We start from the raw sequence: 19708 nt of genomic DNA, 5'->3' as shown, positions 1-19708 counted from the left end.
AAAAAAAAAATCATAAAATTAATTCCTTTCCCATAAATGGAGATTGGAAAGGGGCAAATATATGCAGATGGAGTTAAATTAGGAACACAACAGAATAGGAATTTGAGAAATGAAAGCATCACAAGAAAAAGATATGTGGTTTAATATTATTTTATTAATAAAATTTATTTAAAATGGTTGTTTTTTATATTTTTATTACTATTATTAATTCTATAATCATTATTTTACTAAAACTAGTTATTTTTATTATTTTAAAATAAAAATAATTATTATACATTTTTTATTCAATATAACCAATTAATTAATTATTTAATTTTTTTTAATTTTACTTCTATTAATTCATTTACAAATTATAACCTAAAGTTGAGAAGTGAATGTAAGTTGAAGAGGGAGAAGGACACAATATTTGCAGATATGGCTTTCTAATTCCTTTGTTTTTTTGATTGTTTTGTCAATTGGTCCATACATTTACAGCTAAGCCTGACCTTTAAGACTTTTGTTTTGATATGATAAGATTTGATTCAACTTGTCTCATCTCTTTCTTTTATCGTGTGGTTTTTCCTTCGTCCACGTTGTCTTTGCCTTGCGTATACCTTAGCTTTTGCAGCACCGAGCTTCGATGACTCTGCATGCGCTTGGTTGTTTACTGCGATGCTGATCCCTGTTTTGTTCTTCAGTTTATTTTCTACGGCTTATTTTATTATTAATGGGATTTGAACGATCAATCTCAGTTGGCAGGTATATCAAATCTGCAGGGATGGAAAGCAGCGCTTCCTCAATGAAATTTCGGGTCAAGCTTTATATTCGGTTCTTAAAATTCTACTGTCTCGTGGGTTTCTTTTGGGCCTTTAAGACCTTTATTTATGTATTGTAAGCCCTAGACTTTATTGATTGTATTTGTGGGCATTTGTTGCCTATTTTAATAAATATATATTTTTGAAAAAAAAGTTGTTGCGTGGCAAACGTGTACAACTTTCGAACAAAAGCAGCCAAGCAGGTTCCAGCCGTCAGATGAAGTCAAAGTCAAATTCCAATTCCAAGTGGACCACGTTTCAGTCGGCGACTAGGGCACTAGTCAAAACGCAACTGCACCGACCTGCGGCCAAATCCGGAAACTGTTAAATATAAATAGAACACAAACCACCCTTCAAACACCTTGCATTCATAGAACTTGCTTCTCTCTTGATCATGGATGAGCTTCAGATTGCTACAGAAGAAGCAGAGGTTCTTCACAGAATGAGCAACTGGGGTGTTTACTCTACCTTCGATGGTTCTTATGATCCAAGAACTATCGGCGGAAAGCTTGACCCCGACGAGCTTCGACTGGCGAAGTTGGAAGGGATGAAACGCGAGTTAGCGAGGTTGCGAGCGAGGGATGGAAATCGAGAGTTTGATGTGGTGCTGCGAGAGGTGGAGTTTGAGGTTATGATTCAACTGGGAATGATACTGGCGAAGAGTATTGATCCTGTGTTGAAGGGATTGAAAAAGGTGAAGATTGAAGAAGGAGAGGTTTGTGGGGTTTGTCAAGAAGAGATGGAGATGGGAGATGAAGGTAGAGCTATGGAGTGCATGCATAAGTTTCATGGGTTTTGTATTGTTCAGTGGTTGAAGATGAAGAAGACTTGTCCTTTGTGCAGATACGAGATGCATATCCACCAGGATACCAGTTTTTGATAAGCATTTTGTAAAGCAGAGTTCGATCAGTTTATCTTTTATTTTATCAATTCTTTTGATAATTTGGATCAGTTTGCAATTCTTTTTTGTTCTAAAAAATAATAGAATAGATAATGCAGATATTCCCGTTATTTTAAGAGCGACCCAATTTAGCCAGAGTACTTTTAAGAGATATTTACAATTTAATTTTTGAATATTATTTATAATATGTAATTTTTATATTTTTTAAAATTTATTAAAATATTTTTATTTTTTTATATTAATAAAATAATCCTTTCATCTATTTTTATTATTAAAAATATAATAAAATATTAAATTATTTTCACTTATTTTCCTCGTTTTCTTTATTTTCTTCGTTGATTCTTCATTTTTTTTTAGTTATTTTTTTTTATTTTTTTTAAATTTTTCTTCAATTTTTATTTTCATTCTTATTTTTTAATACAGAAGAAATAGAGATTTTTCTTTTTCTTCTTTTTTTTCTTCTTCACCATCATCTTCTTCTTCTGTTTTTTCTTTTTTTTTTTCATCATCAACTTTTTCTTTTTTTTTTCATTCTTTTTGTTTTTAGAGGAAAATAAACTATTTCATTGACGAAAAAAATAATAAACACGTTTTAATAGATATGAGAAAAGATAAGAACATTTTAATAGATATTTGAAAATATAAAAACTAACTTTTTAATAATAATAATATTTAAAGACTAAATAAAAGATTTTATTTGAGGATAAAATTAAATTTTAAAAATTTTTTCCCTCATCTTTTATTTATTTTTAACGAAAAAAATAAGACTATTTCGTTGATAGAGAAAAAAAATTAAGAACGTTTTAATAAATTTCTAAAAATGCAAGAACTGACTTGTTAATAATAGCAATACTTAGAGACTAAATTGTAAATTTTCCTAATTTTAATGGTATTAGATAAATATTAATTCAACATTTTCATTTTAGTGTTATATATTTACCTTTATTAAACATAATAAAATTTCTATAAAATTGTAAAATTTATCTTATTATTATTTTTTTCTCTCTCTTAATTATTTTATAAAAAATTTATAATTTAATTTTAATTAATTTTTCAATTTTAAAAAACACATTAAAAAATTTTTAACATTTTAAAAATCTATTAAATAATATTTTTATTAATTTTTATTATTAAATATTTTATTATTTAATTTTTATAATTTTAAAAAATCTATTATTAGTATTTTTATTATTAAATATTTTACTATTTAATTTTTATAATTTTAAAAAATTTATTAGTTGATCTTTTAATTTTGTAAGAAATTTACTAATTAATCTCTACTTTTTATAATATTTAATGATAAAATTAACGAAAAAATTAACTAATGTATTTTTTTAAAATTAAGGGACACTAATAAATTTATTTATACTATAGGGATTTACTAGTAATTTTTCTTTATTATTTTATTATTTAAATGAGAGACTAATAAAGCAAGAATTTGTTAAGAATGAAGTAATTTAATTGATAAAGAATAATTTAAACTAGTTAAGAATTTTTATTATAATCTAAATGATAATTGCTTTTAATTACCATCGAAACAACAACCATATGAAGAGAGAATATACACTCAAGCAAATTTCAGACACCAGGTAAGATTGGGAAGAAACAAAAATAATCTCCTTAACTACGTATTTCTATGAGTTTATCTTGAAATATGGCGTCTATTCAGACACAAAGCACAAAAGAAATAGACGGTTGAAATATGGTTTACCTGATAAATCAGACGGTAGAAGGAAATACAGTTGCAATGACAGCAGATGCTTATGAAGATGTGGAGAAAAAAGCATGCCTGCCTGAGATTTGAGAATGGATTCATAACAGTTCTGTCATCACTGCCTTGCACTAATTGAACAGATTTACATTCAGAATTCATCAGAGTACATTTACTTCCAGCATGCTTAAAAAAAGAAATTTGTACAAAGTATACAAAGCTGACCACTTTGAGGACAACAGCACATAGCTGCCTGAATGAGCTTAAAAACCACTCCAGATATAGCATTGTTCATAAGAGGTTTCCGTGACTCAGCATATGAAACCAAACCTCTTTCAACTGTAAAACACCATAGCAACTCGGCTGGTAAAAATGGGTAAACTCCTATCTACCTATGACGTGATCTCAGGAACCCATTATACCTTTTTACCATCTATTAATTGTCAGATCCTCAATCCACAGAAGAACTAGGTTCTGCAGTTTCATCCTCACTGAAACTGGATGGCCTTTCCATAGCAAATCTATGAAATACACAAAGCAAGAACGTTAACAGCCGTTAAAGATCGGCTAGAAATTTCAGGACAAGATAAGGTGAAAAATCCCTATGCATTAAAGACAAAAACACCACATTATCTCATTTACTTAAACAGTTCAGTGAAATAAAAATAATAAACAACTCACCAATGAAGACAATCGTAACCAAAATAATGTATTCTCTTCTACAAGCAGTTACACTTTGCATTTCTAGAAGTCAATTTCAAACAGGAGACTAGATGATTCCTCCCTTTTTATTTCAAACAGGAGATGCAACCAAAATAACGAAACAAAAGAATTAGACGATTTCTCCCTTTTATTAGCAAAATCGTTGTCACTTGAAGAGAGAAAGGAGGGGGGAAAAAATCTAACCACGTGACTGTCAACACAATCACAGCTTTCCACCTCTTTACTTTACTAAATTGCTGACTAAATACATCATGAGGATACAGTTCCCTGATTTTTCTTGAAGGAAGAACATATGACCGACTATAAGTTTTACTCAACAGTCAACCAAAGTCCATCAAGAATTAACAAAAACAAGCGCATTACAAGCACATGCACACAGGCCACATAAACAAGAGTGCATTCACAAAAATCACAAACCAGAGCAGAAATTTAAACCAACCCTTTATTTGAATTTGTCTTTCTGGGAATCTTAGGAAAAGCTGCTTTTGTCACATGTTGTTGCTGAGAAAAGTTGGCTCCATGTCGCTTTGAAATCTTCAATAATAAACCATAAAGTGAAGGGGTCAAAATTGAAATGTACAAGCATGCCCCATATAGTCATGCAGAGATTTTCCTTTAATTATATAAATGCAAAATATTGACATAAATGGACCGCATCATTAACTCACTGTCATTTCATTTGTTGGATGCATCCTCACTCTAACTGGGTCTCGATATTCCTTTGCCCCCTTCATTTCTCTATGCTTCTCCTACACATACCCCAACATACAAGTTAGTAGCAAGCCACTACTTCTTAACATAAGAAATTCAAATTGTGAAACAATATAATGCAGAAGCAGAAAGGTGTAAAGTAATTACAATACAAAGCAGAAAGACATTTAGCAATAGAACACCTTTTCTGACATTGTAGACAGAACTCTCTCCTGTGTATCAAGAGATTTACTGAACCCAGGTATCAAATTTGAGGGCTTTGACTTATAATCTTTCTTTTGGACAATATTAGGGCTGCTATTGTCATAGTCATGCAACCAAGGGTCTGCCTGTTCACTAATAGCTTTAGTACCATCAGGATGATGATGATTAGAAACAGTATCTGGTCTTGTGCCTTCAACACCATGCATAGAGCTCAACTTATAATTTCTTTTGCTGCTATGGCTAGAAGTCTCAGCAGCAAGATCACCATACTTATCCAAGGCAGATTTCCCACCAGGGATGGAACTAGAATAGTTGTAAGAAGTCACTTTTCGTTTTAATTGGTGGTGAGATTTCTTCTCACGAGAGTCTGATGAATTCTTGAGATCACAGTTAGGCCCTTCCATATATGAATCCTGAGAACTCATCTTGGAACCATAGACTTCAAATCTCTGCAAGGTTACAAAAATGAATATAGAAAAGGAACAACCACAAAGTTCACTTTGACTAAATAATTTATTAAATAAATGAGAAAGATAACATGGAACATGAATTGTATGGTATTCAAGCGTCAATGGCATTACCATCATTCCATTAAGGAAGGTTGGGGAGCAAAAAACAACTACAAGTCTTTGCCCACTCATTCTGTTATTGCTTTGTAGGAATTTACATTTTAACATTTAAATGAGGAAAAATGGAATCAAAACTGAAAATTCCATATCTATTATTGCCTGTGGAGCTAGGTGCTCATTCAACTAAAGTAAAAAAGGGTGACCTAGTAGTGCATGAAACATTCCACACTTGTGGACTTTGGGGAGAACTGCAGATTGATATACACAGCCTTACCCTTGCTTTGTTGAGAGGCTATTTCTGTGGCTCAGATCCATGACCTTCATGTCACAAATAGAGTAACTTACTATTAAACCAAAGTCACTGTCTATTTTCCATCAAATGGACAGGAAATGGAAAAGAGAAGTTTTTATCATGGATACACAGTGCCTGAGCCTCGAAATAAATTTATATCTTCCATCATATTACTATTCTCATAATTTGCCTACTCTAAGAGTTGTTCAGCATTTCAAAAAAAAAAAAAATGGTTCCAATACCTGAATCCTGATCTCCATATGGAAATCTTGTCTCACAAAGGAAGCAGAAAACATTATGTTTGCACCATGAAATTGCAACAAATATTTAGCCTACAATTTTCTGTTGGCTAATGGATGCACAAGTAGAGCATAACATTCAGCTGTTTAATACAACATAAATATGATATAAGGTGTGATGATATTCACATTAATTAGAAACTTTGGCCAGGACATAGAGCATAAGACAACAATTTATCTCCCTCAGCAAGACAAATTCTCGTGATAATTGCAGCTGCTGCGGTAAAGAATTTTCCGGTTGAAAAAGTTGCTTACCATTTAAATTGGATTCAGTCCACATTCAAGCAAAACTTTTTAAGCATCACCTATGATCAATTTTTCTTGCTATGATTATTAGATATGATCAATTTTTCTTAGTCCACTTTCTCAATCTTTCTGCACCCTCAAACATGTAATAACCTTCCATGCTTACACAATCAGTTCAATCTCCAAAGGATCTGTGAAACAATAATACAATAAATCAGGAAATCCACTTACACTGCTGATATTGGATTGCTTACGAACTCCAGAGACATCAGGAGAATGAATCCTAGCAAGATCTCCAACATAAAATGCTGCTGCTGAGATATTTAAGAGAAAAGAAATCAGACATAATTTTTAAAGTCTGAAATCCAGTGCCAAACTTAAAAAATCATTGATTTAGATTTCAAAGATGGTAAGATATTTGTTGAATCCCCACATCGGTTGTGGAAATGGGTAATGTGCCCCTTATATGAGCCATAGGCAATCCTTCCCTAGAGCTAGTTTTTGGGGTGAGTTAGGCCTGCCCCAAATTTAACATGGTATCAGAGCCTCCCCATCCGATGTTGGGTGCCCCATAAATGTGCCACGCACCAGTTAAAAAATCTGAGCGTGAGGGGGTGTGTTGAATCCCACATCGATTGTGGAAATGGGTAACGTGCCCCTTATATGAGCCATAGGCAATCCTTCCCCTAGAGCTGGCTTTTGGAGTGAGTTAGGCCTGGCCCAAATTTAACAATATTTATAAAGAAGAAAAAATATCACAAAAGTACATATCTATCTTTAGCATCAAGAAACAACATTAAATTTTACAGTCAAATGGCTATACCAACAACTGGACAACTTGCTGGGCTCACAACAATTTCCATTCAAGAAAATATTAATGCATGGTGAAAAGGATGAAACTTTTCTTCTAAAAATGTAAAATATGAAACTTTGACCGCAAACAGTTCAGTGAAACAACCTAAATAAATATTAGAGATAATCAAATACAGCTCTTTTTCTAGCAGTTATGGCTCCGTTTGACCCCAGCTGTCATTCTCTCAACCACAAACCAGAAGTTTATTTATCTATTTTCTTCATTACCAACTGATCGCGGAGCTTCTTTTTTTTCAAAAGAAAAAAGAAGAAGCTTTGTGATCAGATTAAAACTCTGGAGCATGGACTTTGAAGGTGTTTTCCAGTACCACATATTTGTAATAGGTTAATGTTAACATGACCCTTTGCTGCAACTAGAGCAGCTCCTTGGACAAAATTGTTAGAAACCCAAAGTTAGGAATATTCCTTTTAAGCAATGTGTCTCTATACTTGCTTGTGAAATATATAGCCACTCAACTACCAAAGTCTTAAAACAGTAAATTTACATGCATATATCAGGATTGAGACTCTTTTCTTAAGTAACAAATTAAAATTCCAAGTTAAAAAGGAGAATACAAACTTAAGAAACAAAAATTAAATTCAGTTGTTACAAATTATCTTTTGGCTACACCAATTTCATGGAGGCAGATAGAAAAAGTTTCCTCTAAGTGATACCGATGACATACCATTCATTGGATCCCTACTAGAGGATGAGAATGCTCCTGGAGGAAGCGGTTGGAATTCAACACCAAGGGGTGGACCATCCTCCCTATAGTACTTGCCCAGTTGCTTTTTGACAGCAGTAATGGCAGCATTTTCAATTTCCCCTTTCACTTTCAAATAGCCAGATGGTTTGTACCCCATCTTATTGGCCCCCTTGGGAATTAATGGCTTGCTAGCCCCATTTTGTGCTAAGTAGCCAGAATTGTTCATATCATGAGGATCTTCACTTTGAGAAAATAACTTATCTTGCAAAGATGAGCTACTTTCTGAGGATGTATCATCCATGCCATTAACATTTCCTGTGTATCGACTCGTACGATCATAGGTGACATCAGCAGCAGGAAGATTATGGCCAGAAAGTCTCTGACTTTCAACTTCCTTTGGATCAACTTTCCTATAATCACCTTGTTTGGTGCTGCCACAAGAATCCTGCCGTAAACCACTCCCACGATCCTGAATAGTACCACTAGATCTATCCTGTCGGCCATTAGCAAAGGTCTCATCCTTTGACAATCTCTTGTCTTTCAACCTTCTGTGGCAAAACCAACTGGATATTTGTTTTTCTGTCAACCCTATCTGCTCCGCAAGTTCTGATTTCATTTCCTCCGTGGGATAATTGTGCTCTGAGAAAAACCAAAAAATTTCCTTTGAAGAACATAATTATTAACCTCAGTGGAAGCACTAAATAAAATATGTCATGTCGAAAACAAGTACCATTATAAAATTTCTCCAAAGCAATAATTTGGGCTGGCGTCTTCAGTATCCTTTTGGTATTCTTTTCTGGAGATACCCTATTCTCTTCAGAGTGCACTTCACTTGAATCTAAACATCAATTTCTCAAAATCAAAATAAATATAGATAAGTGATGATATCAAATCTTTTAGAATAAAGAAAATAATATAAAACATATAGCCCAATTTGCAATGCACATGCTATTTTGAACATCAATTCACGGCATGAAGTGCTATATGGATTCTTTTTTGCCATTTAAACTCTATTTGAAACCAGTTCAGCATCAAATTCAAAAATTGTGAATCTTTTAATACCAATTCCCTTCACATCATTTTAGGTCTCCTCTTTCCTCAACACTCTTTATACCACTAATTTATCAAATATCTATATAGGCACATTTGATTCTCTATGTTGGACTTGAAGTAAAAAGTACAGTTACCTAAATTTAACTATTTGAGATAAACTATAGCAATCCAGTTCTTCCACATTTCTTCAAATTAAGATTTATTAATATATTTTGTATCAGGATATATGCACATCATCCTGTCACATCCTTGACCCCTGACATTAGGAGCTTTGGCTTGTTTTTAACAATATTCAACTACAACAACAAATTGCCTTCAACATCTCCAAGATGAATCCACTGAGTCAGCCAAGTTTGATTCTAATCTACAAGGATACAGAAGTGATGCAAAGTGTTTGGCAATGATTAAGTGATCAGATGACCAATCAATTTACATCACAAAATAGCTGGCAAGAGAAGGACCCTGCAGTTCAATTGGTCCAAAACATTTGACCCAAAGCATTCTTCATTCATGAAATAAGCCTTGGATGTGAGATTTTTATTTCAAGAAAATCATCCTCCCTTAGCAGGCACAAACACTTGGAAAGTAGAGTTAAAGAAGGAAGAAACCCCTTAAATATGCAATCCACCATATCTTATCTTATTTTCCTGAAACAATCTTAACTCCTGAAGAGGAAAAAAAAAAGATCCATAGAACTACAAAATTTCAGATTCCAATCTCTGTGTCCTCAACTATATTCTTCCTAACATTACACTTCACTTTACCCAGTGCACCAGTGCCCAACTCTTTAAATGGATTCAAATGGTTCACAGTCAAAACCATATAAAGTATAAACTTCATCTCATCCAAATTTCAAGAATAGTTTAAGAGGAATTCCGTGTGTTCTGTCATAAGAAAAGAACCTTAGCATTCCCCAAAGTTAAGCAGCATCATAAAGCTAACAGACATCCATTATTTACCTTTGTAAAGGCGTTGACCTGAAAGCTGCCCATTATTTTTTTACGAGATAATTTACAAGGGAAAAGAGGGAAATTTTTCTTTGGATAACTTTCCACTACTTCCAACAGAAAAATTTACAATTAGAAAATCTCGCATCTCACATTATTCCTAAACTTTCTCAGCAATCAAAGTCCCTTAACTGATCCGAGGCTGGAAATTCCAACAGTTCTATGATTGCGCATAACGCAGATGGCTGATGCAAAGCAACCCAATTATATAACATACAATAGCACAGTCTAATACACACCTAACCCCCTCCCCCCCCCCCCCCTTCCACCCCACCCCAACAAAAAGAAAACATAACCATGCCTCTGAATGCAATTTGTATATACCCAAAAAAAAATAAAAAAATAAGTCAAAAAACAAGAAACTGAATTCTCTACAATGATCGAGAGATAAAGAAATAATTTAATTACCTTCCATGGTTGATGAATTTCAGGGGTTCTCTCTTGTTCTGTTCTATGTGTGCTTTCGATTGGTTCAGAAAGCGAATCCCATTAGGCCATTGTTATGTAAAGGAGAAAATGCAATATGGGTTTCGGATGATTGATCAAATATCTCCTTACATCTAATTAATTCTCAATCTACACAGAGAGGGTTGGTTTGGAGAGGGGGTGGAAAGGCAAATCAGCAATTGAATACTTCTCTCTCTCTCTCTATGTTTTGTATGTTTTGTGTTTTTTTTTTTTTTTTTTCCTTTTTGTTGAGCTGCATTTGCTTCTGATTTCAATTGACATTTTTTCTATTTCTTTTTTTTTTTTAACAGTTGGGTTATGTATGTTTGATTAAATGATTAATGTTTATTTTCCCAGAAGATAAAATCATATAGTTTACAGTCTATAGCAAGAAAGATGAGGAAAAAAAAAAGAAAAGGAAAAGGAAATTAGTTGATCTGATCTGATCTCTATTCTTAGGTGCTTCATCATTTTCGTGGGCGGCAATAGAATTGGGTCTTTTTCTCATATGACCTCGTCTATTAATTTGATTGTCTGGTTTGAATTTTAGGTCATTTCAGACTAATGTTTCGGTTATTAAAGTTTTATTTAAAAATCGAATAAATTGAGTAAAAACAATCTAATCAAAATTTTGCCTTTTCAATTAGTTTTATAAAATTCAATATTTGACATTTATTTGCCAAAATGAAGGGAAAAAAGAGAACCTCAGTTTCAACACTGTTCAAACTTCAATCCTCCCCAATCTCCACAGCCATCGCACGTAGAGACAACACCCGAAACTGAAAGTACCTCAGCTTAACTTTAATATCACAGATGCCATTACTCATTTTTCAATAAAATAAATTTTTCCAGAAAAAATTACTCTCATTTATTTAATTAGCCTCATCATAGATCCAATGTAGATTATTAATTAAAATTTCATTTTTTCCAATCCTAAAAGAAAATTCGCACACTTTTAATCCTTAAGTAACTTTGCTTGATGGAAGCCAACACACCATCTGAGTAACACAAGCTTTTTCCACGAGATATATTTCACTTAGTAAGTGTTTTAAGGCATAAAAAATAAAAACAAAAATAAATAAATAAATGAATAAAAATTGAAAACATCCAATATGATATTGCTATAAGAAGCTAAAATTTAAATTATCTTTGCTCAATTCCAAAATCTGTTACAGCGATGTGCAATTTGATGCTAAGAGGCTTATAAGTCCTAAAAAAACAACAATATTTCCCTCCGCGCTACTAAGTTCATGATTCACTCGACCTTTTTGCCAGCCTTGGTTTCGCTACTATCTTTAGATGATGCGGCACTCTTGGATTCGTCAAATTCCATCAACTGTGAATGATATCAAATAATTATATTTAGATGAGAAAAAAAAACAATAATAATAACAAAGGAGGCCCACTTAATGTTATGTGTATAGATATAAGGGTTGGAACAAACCTGTTTTACTTCACTATTCCATATGACATGAGCAGCTAAGAATCCGATTACAGATGGTACAATATACAGAAGTGCAGGCTGAAAGCACAAACATTAAAGTATCAGATGATCAAACATCATATGATTGGCACGCATTACAGGGAACAAAGAAAATAACACAAGGAACAGGTACAGTTAGTTACCTGTGCAGCTTGGAACCAGTTCATAACAACAATTGTAAGGACCAAACCAACTGTATATCCCAGAAAAGCACTCTTAAAATACTGGCTGCCTTTTCCTCTAGACACATCAAACCGCAATGCCAGAGCTACAAAAATGCCTGAGCAGGAACCATATAACATTAACAGGCGGTACACCTGATTTATACTGGACAAGTATTACAGGCATACTCAACATTCAGCAATCAATTTCATATTCATTTACAACCGTTTGCCTTCTGTCTTATTCAAAATGTTAAAGTGTATCATAGGCACCAAAAGCCAGTGTGTTGACATTTTAAAACCTTACCAGGGATTACAATATCACCAAGCCCAAGCATGGAAAATGGCCTTGCAGCATCTCTTGTTGGAAACAATAGCTATAGAAGGAAAATTTATTTACAGATTAGTATACTACAAGGCAAGGCTGCATGAATTTTCCATCAAGAGAAAGACTAACCTTTATAGGAGCATCGAATGATTTTGCAACACTAACCATGACAGGAGTGAAGAAAACCCAGAAAATATCATATACAAAAAGTCCAGCCTGTAATAGGTAGCACAAAAGTACAAATCAGAAGCAATCCCTGAGTGTCTGGAACAGAAATGCACAAGCAAAAAACATAGTCATAGTATCCTTGCCATATTTGGCTAATTATCTGATCTCACATCTCAAAAGCATAAATGATTCCACAACCATGAGTTTACAAATAATGAAGATGAAGTGGCTAAAGTAAACATCCTTAGTGGTCTTAGCAGTCAGAAACTGAAAATGCCTGTGTTTTCAAGTAAGGCATCAAAAGCCTTCATCATTAAGCAGGCTGAGCAGCAACAAATAGGCAAAGATATACTATGGGGCTTTTTGTTGCAGCAACAAATAGAGTAATGAGAACTACTTATGCTTCCTAGATTTTGGAGATCCATGGATTTGCCCCTTTTTCTGTTGATTATGACAGTGATAAGATGGTATTAAACAAAACCAACCATGTCAACATGGTGCCAGCAGTTGCAGTATGAAGCTACATGTTCTATAGCAATCACTTATTTATTGAGACAATACAATCATATGATAAAATGCATGGTGGTGGCAACAACAAAAGAATAAAGACATGATCATACTAATAATGTGAATAAGCAGACTCGTGAGACTGGACCATGCTCAAAAAAAAATCCACAAATATAAGTAATTCCACATTTCCACTGCCACAATTTTCTTTCATAGAAAAATTATGGCAAATTAGTTTCAGTCAACATTACAATTCAATTCTTGAATGTAAGATGTTGAATACCCCCAAACCTTACATAAATATGAAAAATCTGTTCAAACATGAAGCAGAAAGAGAGAGAGGAGTCAAAGGATAACTTAATGATTTCACATCTCAATAAAATGGAAGCCGCAAGCAGAAAAGAAAATGAACCCTAGCTTTGGGGCAATATACTTTTGAGACTAAGATATCCAATAACTTTTACAACAATAAACTTTGGGGCAATGAACCCTGGTTTGGCTAATGCAAGGAAATGCAAGATATGACATAAAAGGTCTGCTAGACAATCAAAATTTTACAACTTAAATGTCAAGTTCCTCTGGTCATCAAGCAACTGTTATCTGCAATACATAAATTACAAAGAACTCCACAACCAGTGAACAAAACTTTACCAGGAGGATGGCACCAGTCTTAAAAGACCCAAGGGAAAGCATTTCAATTCCCTGCAACAAACAAAACCTTCACTCAGTACACACCAACCATTTCTACCTCAGGAGAAGAAACATAGAACTTGTAATAATCCAATTATATCTATTTCTCCATTTTCATGCATATGCAAGAAGATTAAATTTGCGAAGTATAAATATGAAAATCTATAAGAAAAACAACCTACTATTCAGGACAAAGCACACATCGTCATCAATTAAATCCATTAAATCATGTCCAAATATGCTGAATACCGACTACTAAGCAGAAAGAAAAGTTATCAATGGCCTCAATCTATCGTGTGCAATTGCAAATTTACACTGGAGACTGAAAGAACATACAAGCTGAACTATCAAAAATCATTAAGCAATACTACCACCCACTTAATATGCGGCTATTTGAGGTAACCATCAAGGCATCAAATATTGGAGAAGATGTTACCCAGGATTATAAACAATGTGATCAAGATGATGATGATGATGCAAAGCTGCATCATACTAATCCAGAAATACAAAAACAGAGATAATTTTCAAGCAACTAAAGCCACAAAAACAGAACAAAACAATCATTTACAAATAAACATCAGCAACAATTAGAACTTCTTTCAAATATGCAGACCTGAATAGAGAAAGCCAAGCCCAAAATATTGTTAGCGAGCCAATGCTTCTGAGAAGCATACCATGCACAAAAAAATGTTCCAGGAATTGCAGCAACAATCTGAGATCTTGTGAACTCAATCTCCAAAGCTGTGTAAGAAAGGTGTAAGGAAAAACATCATTCTGCATAATGCAAGCAAGATGTCAAACAGATCAAATAAAAACTGAAGCAAGGAGAACTGATCAAAATGGTTTAACATGCAGACAATACTTGTAACAGGAAAAACACTATGTGGCTATGTGCCACCAGTAATCAAGCACAGAATTCAAGGCATACATTTGAAAATGAGTCTCATCCAGTTGAATTCTTAATAAATAGGAACAGAACTCCAGTTACTGCAACTATGCCTAAGAATCTCCCAAATGCAAGCAGAAAATATGGAAAAATTGAACATTGTCAAGTCCATCCTCACTTGTTAAAATCCAAATATTAGATATAAAAATAGGAACCAAATATAGGATAAACTTGCATGTATCCTTTCATTACAACTTACAAGCATGAAGGCTTTTCTCTTTCTATTTTGCCCTGTGTTAAAAATGCACAGCACCATAATATAAAGTTCTAATGGAAAACATCTTTATTTAGAAAGGAACAGCAGCCAGAATGCTTTCAGGAAAACAATGTCAGGCACTCAACCATTGTCATAAAAAAAATCAACTATTTGAAGCTTAGGCCAAAGGAAAGAAGAAAGATATTAAAGAGAAAGGTAGCACATAAAACATGCATGCGGAGACCTTTTTCTCTACTTTGTCGATTATTTTTCCTCTCTTTCAAATGAACCCCTTTCCTTTCTTCTTCTCTCTTTCTTTTTTCTCTATGTCCACTCCAAACCCCTTCCCCCACCCCCATCATAAAAAAGAAAAAGAAAGAGCAGCACCACATGTGATAGACCATGATTCCTTGAACAATAGTGGAAACATAATGGATTTAAAATCCATTGAAGCACACCTAAAACAGAAATAAAGACAATCTTAAGAATACATACAATGGAAAAATGGAAAATGCCAGGTAATAAGGTCATCATTCCAATGATTTGGTAAATAACGTTTGATAGCTGGTAATAATGTTGCCCTGTAAAAGTAAGCATAGAAGAATAAGAAATCTGAAAATGATGAAACAAATAATGGCCTAGTCAAATTTGTAATTAGTAAAATAGAATGTAACATACGATAGTGCAATGATTCCAAGTGCAAAAAAGTAGCATGTCAATACAGCATTAACCAAGTCCTTTGAAAGGAACTTGAAGAGTAAGAATAGCGATAATAGCATTGCACTGCCAACAAAGGGAAAGCGCATTGCATGTTCATTAGACATTGTCTCCTGCAAATGAAAAAAACATAGTTTCCAGTAAGCTTCACTTGAATCCATAAGAAAAACAAGAGACTGAGAATAAAAGAAATTGTTGCTACTCTTACTGAAGGTGGAGTTGGCTTGACTGATCGGTAGCACCCAACATAGACTGTGAGGCATGCAGTCAAGACAACATTTAAGTTTGGATCTACCTTCACAAGCAGTGGTGCCAATGTTAAACCTGCATTTAAGATTTATGAATATGGTATCCAACAAAAGATGTCTGGATGAACAAAAGATGTCTGTGCCAATGTTGCTATTCCAAACATAACAGGACGAGAGAAAGTATAACATGTCTCATTTATGAAACAGATAGAGATCATATTGAAAACATCATTCTTAACAAAGACTTAGTATATGGAGGTTTTCAATCTCCTCAAAGCACACCCTGGATGAACAAGAGATTCAAGAATTCAACATGAACCCACTCTTCTTTACAACTTTCATATGCATGTACTGGCATGAGTTCCAATTACCAACTGCTTCTTATAACAAGAAGCAAAGCAGTTACATTCAATTGTCAAGGATGAATCACTCATGAGGAATTGTCTGCACTCAGCCACTCACTCATATCTCACCAACATTAATTTGTAACTACTACATCAACCACAAAAGGCTCATATGACTATGGCAGTCATACACAGCAGCACATAAAACACTGTCATATAAAACCCAGACCAACACCAATTGGGGGACAACTAAATGTTATATGAAAACTTCCCCCCAATCCCTTCAGGAAAATATGAATAAAATATTGCAAAATTTTCAATGATGAGTAAAATAAAGATAGCTGCTCCCAAACAAAGACCATTGCACGATCCTCTTCTTCAAAGCAAGTCTCCAGTCAATTCATTGCATGCATCAAATCCAATATCACGATTTCCTTTCTTTCTATGATGAATAAAATATATATATATAATTGAGTTGCTACAAAGGCTGGTTATAAGCCATGATCACACCCTGAAAGCCCACCAAAAATTAAAAGAACGGAATAATGCCTTTAGAACTAGGCATCCCAGAAGTATTTATCAGCTTTTAGCTGTCATATTTCCAAGCGAACAAATTAAATAGAATGTAAGCCAATGTCCTTGATTTGATAGAGATCAACACTTAGAAAAAGAACAAATAAATAAACAAAGATATATATACAAACACTACAAGTTCTAACAACTGGAGGTCAGAAAACACAGTCGTGATTCAGATATACAAAAAAATATATATACAAACAAACCTGCTAAAGCAAAATTGGCAAGACGTTCGTTGTTCTTCATAGTTTCCTAACTAATCACACTTCCAATAGAAGATTGAACTAATGAAGAGGTTCACTTCAGGATCCAGAACCTACAAATGAAAATAAAAAATAAATAAACAAAATAAATAAAATCACGGTCGCAAACACAGAGAGGAATTTAACGCAAGCTAAAAACTTTAGAATTGAGATAAATTATGATCTGTTTCCAACATTTGTAAGTATGTACATACTAATCTTGATTCAATAATACTAAGGTAAATCACGACATTCGAAGAATTAAAAAAAAAAAAATTCATGTTCCGGTCCTCAAGTCTCTCGGCAACCAAACAACCAAACAGAAGGAGATGTACCTGAGATTTATTCCCTTTCTCTCTCTAACTGTTGCTGCACAAACAGATCGTAGATAGGTCTCGCCCAGAGAGAGATTTTTATATTTTGATATTCGGGAGAGACACGGTCAGATAGGGTTTAACTAAATGGGAATGACCAAGACACGGTAGATGGCTTTTAGAACCTCGCATACAAACTTGTCGGTCACCTAAAGTGCGGTCACAGCCAATTATATAAAAAGTTAGAGCAAGGATTGTTAAGGGTCGTAGGTAAGCTTTGGATAACTACTCAGGTAGTCCCAAATACACCGCACCTGTACAATACGTCCTGCTTACAAAATTTGAACGCCTTTAAAGATGGCCACGTCTATTTAGGTATTTTCTCCAATGATAGTTTGCCATGTTAACATACCATAAGTATCTCTATCTCTTTATCTCGTTTTAATTTTAAAAATTTCATATATCAGAATAAACATTTTTAGTCAGCCCTAGCTTAATGTTATTGAAATTATTTTTATAGAATTGTAAAATTTTCATTCAAACTGAAGCTAGCTATAATAAAATTTTAATCAATATGTAAATATAAATAACAAATATTATTTTTTTATCATATAAATAATAAACATTGTAATAATTTGAATTATATATAAATAGTAATTTAATTATTTATAATTTTATTTAAATTTTAAAATAGATTATAATTTTATTAAATAAATTAATTATAAAATTATTAAAACATCTAAAATTTTAAAATCTATAATTTGTGCTGTATTATACATAAGTTTCAACAATGTGGGAATAATAAAAATATTGAAATTATTCATAGACTCATTTGATAATTATAAAATTATCTTTTATTTTAATTAGCTAATAGATAATATAATATCTATTATTATTTAAATTTCTTTACTTTTATGTATTAAATCGAATTCTTTTTTTTTATGTTTAAGAGTGCAACTAAAAATATTATTTTTTTGACATATTTTTTATTAAAAAATATGGTTAGCAACAATAAATTTATTATTAATGCATATTAAATTACTTTTAATAAAATTTAGTGACAATATTGATAATAATGTTAAATAATAAAAATTTATATAAAATCTTATATTTATAAATAAATTTATTTATTAATATTATTATAATTAATATTAAATAGAAGTTAGAATTATTTTAATAATAATTCTAATTATACCAAAAACTCTAATATAATTTATATATTTTTTTTTTTTTTTGAAATGGGGGATGGGGGATTTAATATAATTTATAATTTAAAATTTAAGTAATCTTACCATCTAAATCTAATAAGTAATACTAATTAATTTAAATTGTTTTATCTATTAGACTAAAATTAATAAAATTATATTATATGTATATATATATATACATACAAGTTAAATAAAATGAAATTATTAAATTATTAAAATTATTCATGATAATTTAAAATTATTACAATAAAGCTAATTTTAATTAAAAATTAACATAAATGTACTATTTAGAATTAAAAAAATAAAACTAGTATTTATATATTTAAATTCTGATTTTATTATATTTTATATAAAATTATATAAAAAATAAGTTATATAAAAATTTAAATTATATTATTCATAAAATAAATTATGAGTATTAGAATCAGCATAAAAATGTGCAAGACACATTAAATAAAAGCTAGTATATATATATGATAATTAAAAAAATAAAATTTTTAGATACAATTATTAAAATAACAAATTTAAATATTATTTTAAAATATCAAAAATAATTATCATAATATTAAAATATTAGATAATAAATTTAAATTTAAAAGATAAAAATCATAGGATATGTGAAATTATTATCATAAATGAGTAATTTTAAAAAACAAGATAGTAAAGTGATTACCTTAATATTAAATATTAGTAATTTTAGTAGAATTAAATTATTTATTATACTAAAAGTAATTTATTAAATTTAATAAATGTTAACGTTTAAAAATTTTATATATTATGTAATCTATATTTATCTAATCAGTTACAAATATATAATTAAAATTTAAGTAGATAATGATTTTATTATTTAAATTAATTAAAAGTTAATAAATTTAAATTTTATATATATTTAAATTTATAAGTGGATGGTAATTTTATAATTGAAATTAATTGTTAAAGTTGATAATAATTTTATTATTCAAAAATTAATTTATCATTAATAAAAATTCAAATTTTGAATTGTATATAAATAATAAAAAGTTAAATTTATAGTATAAAATTATTAAAATAATAATTTTTTTTCA

At 31.7% G+C, this 19708-nt stretch overlaps 3 protein-coding genes across 9 annotated transcripts; 1 reads left to right on the top strand and 2 right to left on the bottom strand.

Annotated features, from left to right (window-relative positions):
* The first annotated feature begins 542 nt into the window (after positions 1-542).
* Positions 543-1811, top strand: LOC110631199 (probable E3 ubiquitin-protein ligase HIP1). The gene has a single exon (XM_021778981.2). It carries the CDS (start codon positions 1189-1191, stop codon positions 1672-1674), a length of 486 nt encoding a protein of 161 aa, XP_021634673.1. The 5' UTR covers positions 543-1188; the 3' UTR covers positions 1675-1811.
* A 1691-nt stretch (positions 1812-3502) lies between these two features.
* Positions 3503-10806, bottom strand: LOC110631109 (homeobox-DDT domain protein RLT1). Of its 6 annotated transcripts, XR_006352055.1 has the most exons (10): positions 10478-10804; positions 8740-8847; positions 7989-8648; positions 6682-6764; positions 5023-5493; positions 4798-4878; positions 4569-4663; positions 3829-3927; positions 3632-3745; positions 3503-3537 (listed from the first exon to the last, which is right to left on the bottom strand). XR_006352055.1 is itself a non-coding variant. In XM_043960019.1 (9 exons), exons 1-8 carry the CDS (start codon positions 10482-10484, stop codon positions 3858-3860), a joined length of 1575 nt encoding a protein of 524 aa, XP_043815954.1. In that variant the 5' UTR covers positions 10485-10804; the 3' UTR covers positions 3503-3745; positions 3829-3857. The 6 variants fall into 6 exon arrangements, 4 of the variants coding, with proteins under 4 accessions (XP_043815954.1, XP_043815957.1, XP_043815961.1 ...); XR_006352054.1 differs by having other exon boundaries at positions 3632-3927; positions 10478-10803; XM_043960019.1 differs by having other exon boundaries at positions 3503-3745.
* Positions 10807-11613: 807 nt separating this feature from the next.
* On the bottom strand, positions 11614-17619 carry LOC110631016 (signal peptide peptidase). 2 transcript variants are annotated; one of them, XM_021778752.2, is made up of 12 exons: positions 17458-17619; positions 17087-17196; positions 15921-16036; positions 15674-15825; positions 15491-15576; positions 14467-14594; positions 13815-13865; positions 12618-12704; positions 12468-12537; positions 12143-12279; positions 11961-12038; positions 11614-11852 (listed from the first exon to the last, which is right to left on the bottom strand). In XM_021778752.2, exons 2-12 carry the CDS (start codon positions 17124-17126, stop codon positions 11772-11774), a joined length of 1026 nt encoding a protein of 341 aa, XP_021634444.1. In that variant the 5' UTR covers positions 17127-17196; positions 17458-17619; the 3' UTR covers positions 11614-11771. The 2 variants fall into 2 exon arrangements, with proteins under 2 accessions (XP_021634444.1, XP_043815976.1); XM_043960041.1 differs by lacking the exon at positions 13815-13865.
* Between the last annotated feature and the right edge of the window lie 2089 nt (positions 17620-19708).

The sequence above is a fragment of the Manihot esculenta genome, chromosome 1, assembly GCF_001659605.2.
Source record: "Manihot esculenta cultivar AM560-2 chromosome 1, M.esculenta_v8, whole genome shotgun sequence".
Classification (NCBI taxonomy): domain Eukaryota; kingdom Viridiplantae; phylum Streptophyta; class Magnoliopsida; order Malpighiales; family Euphorbiaceae; genus Manihot; species Manihot esculenta.
This window is presented reverse-complemented; position numbering and strand designations above follow the sequence as displayed.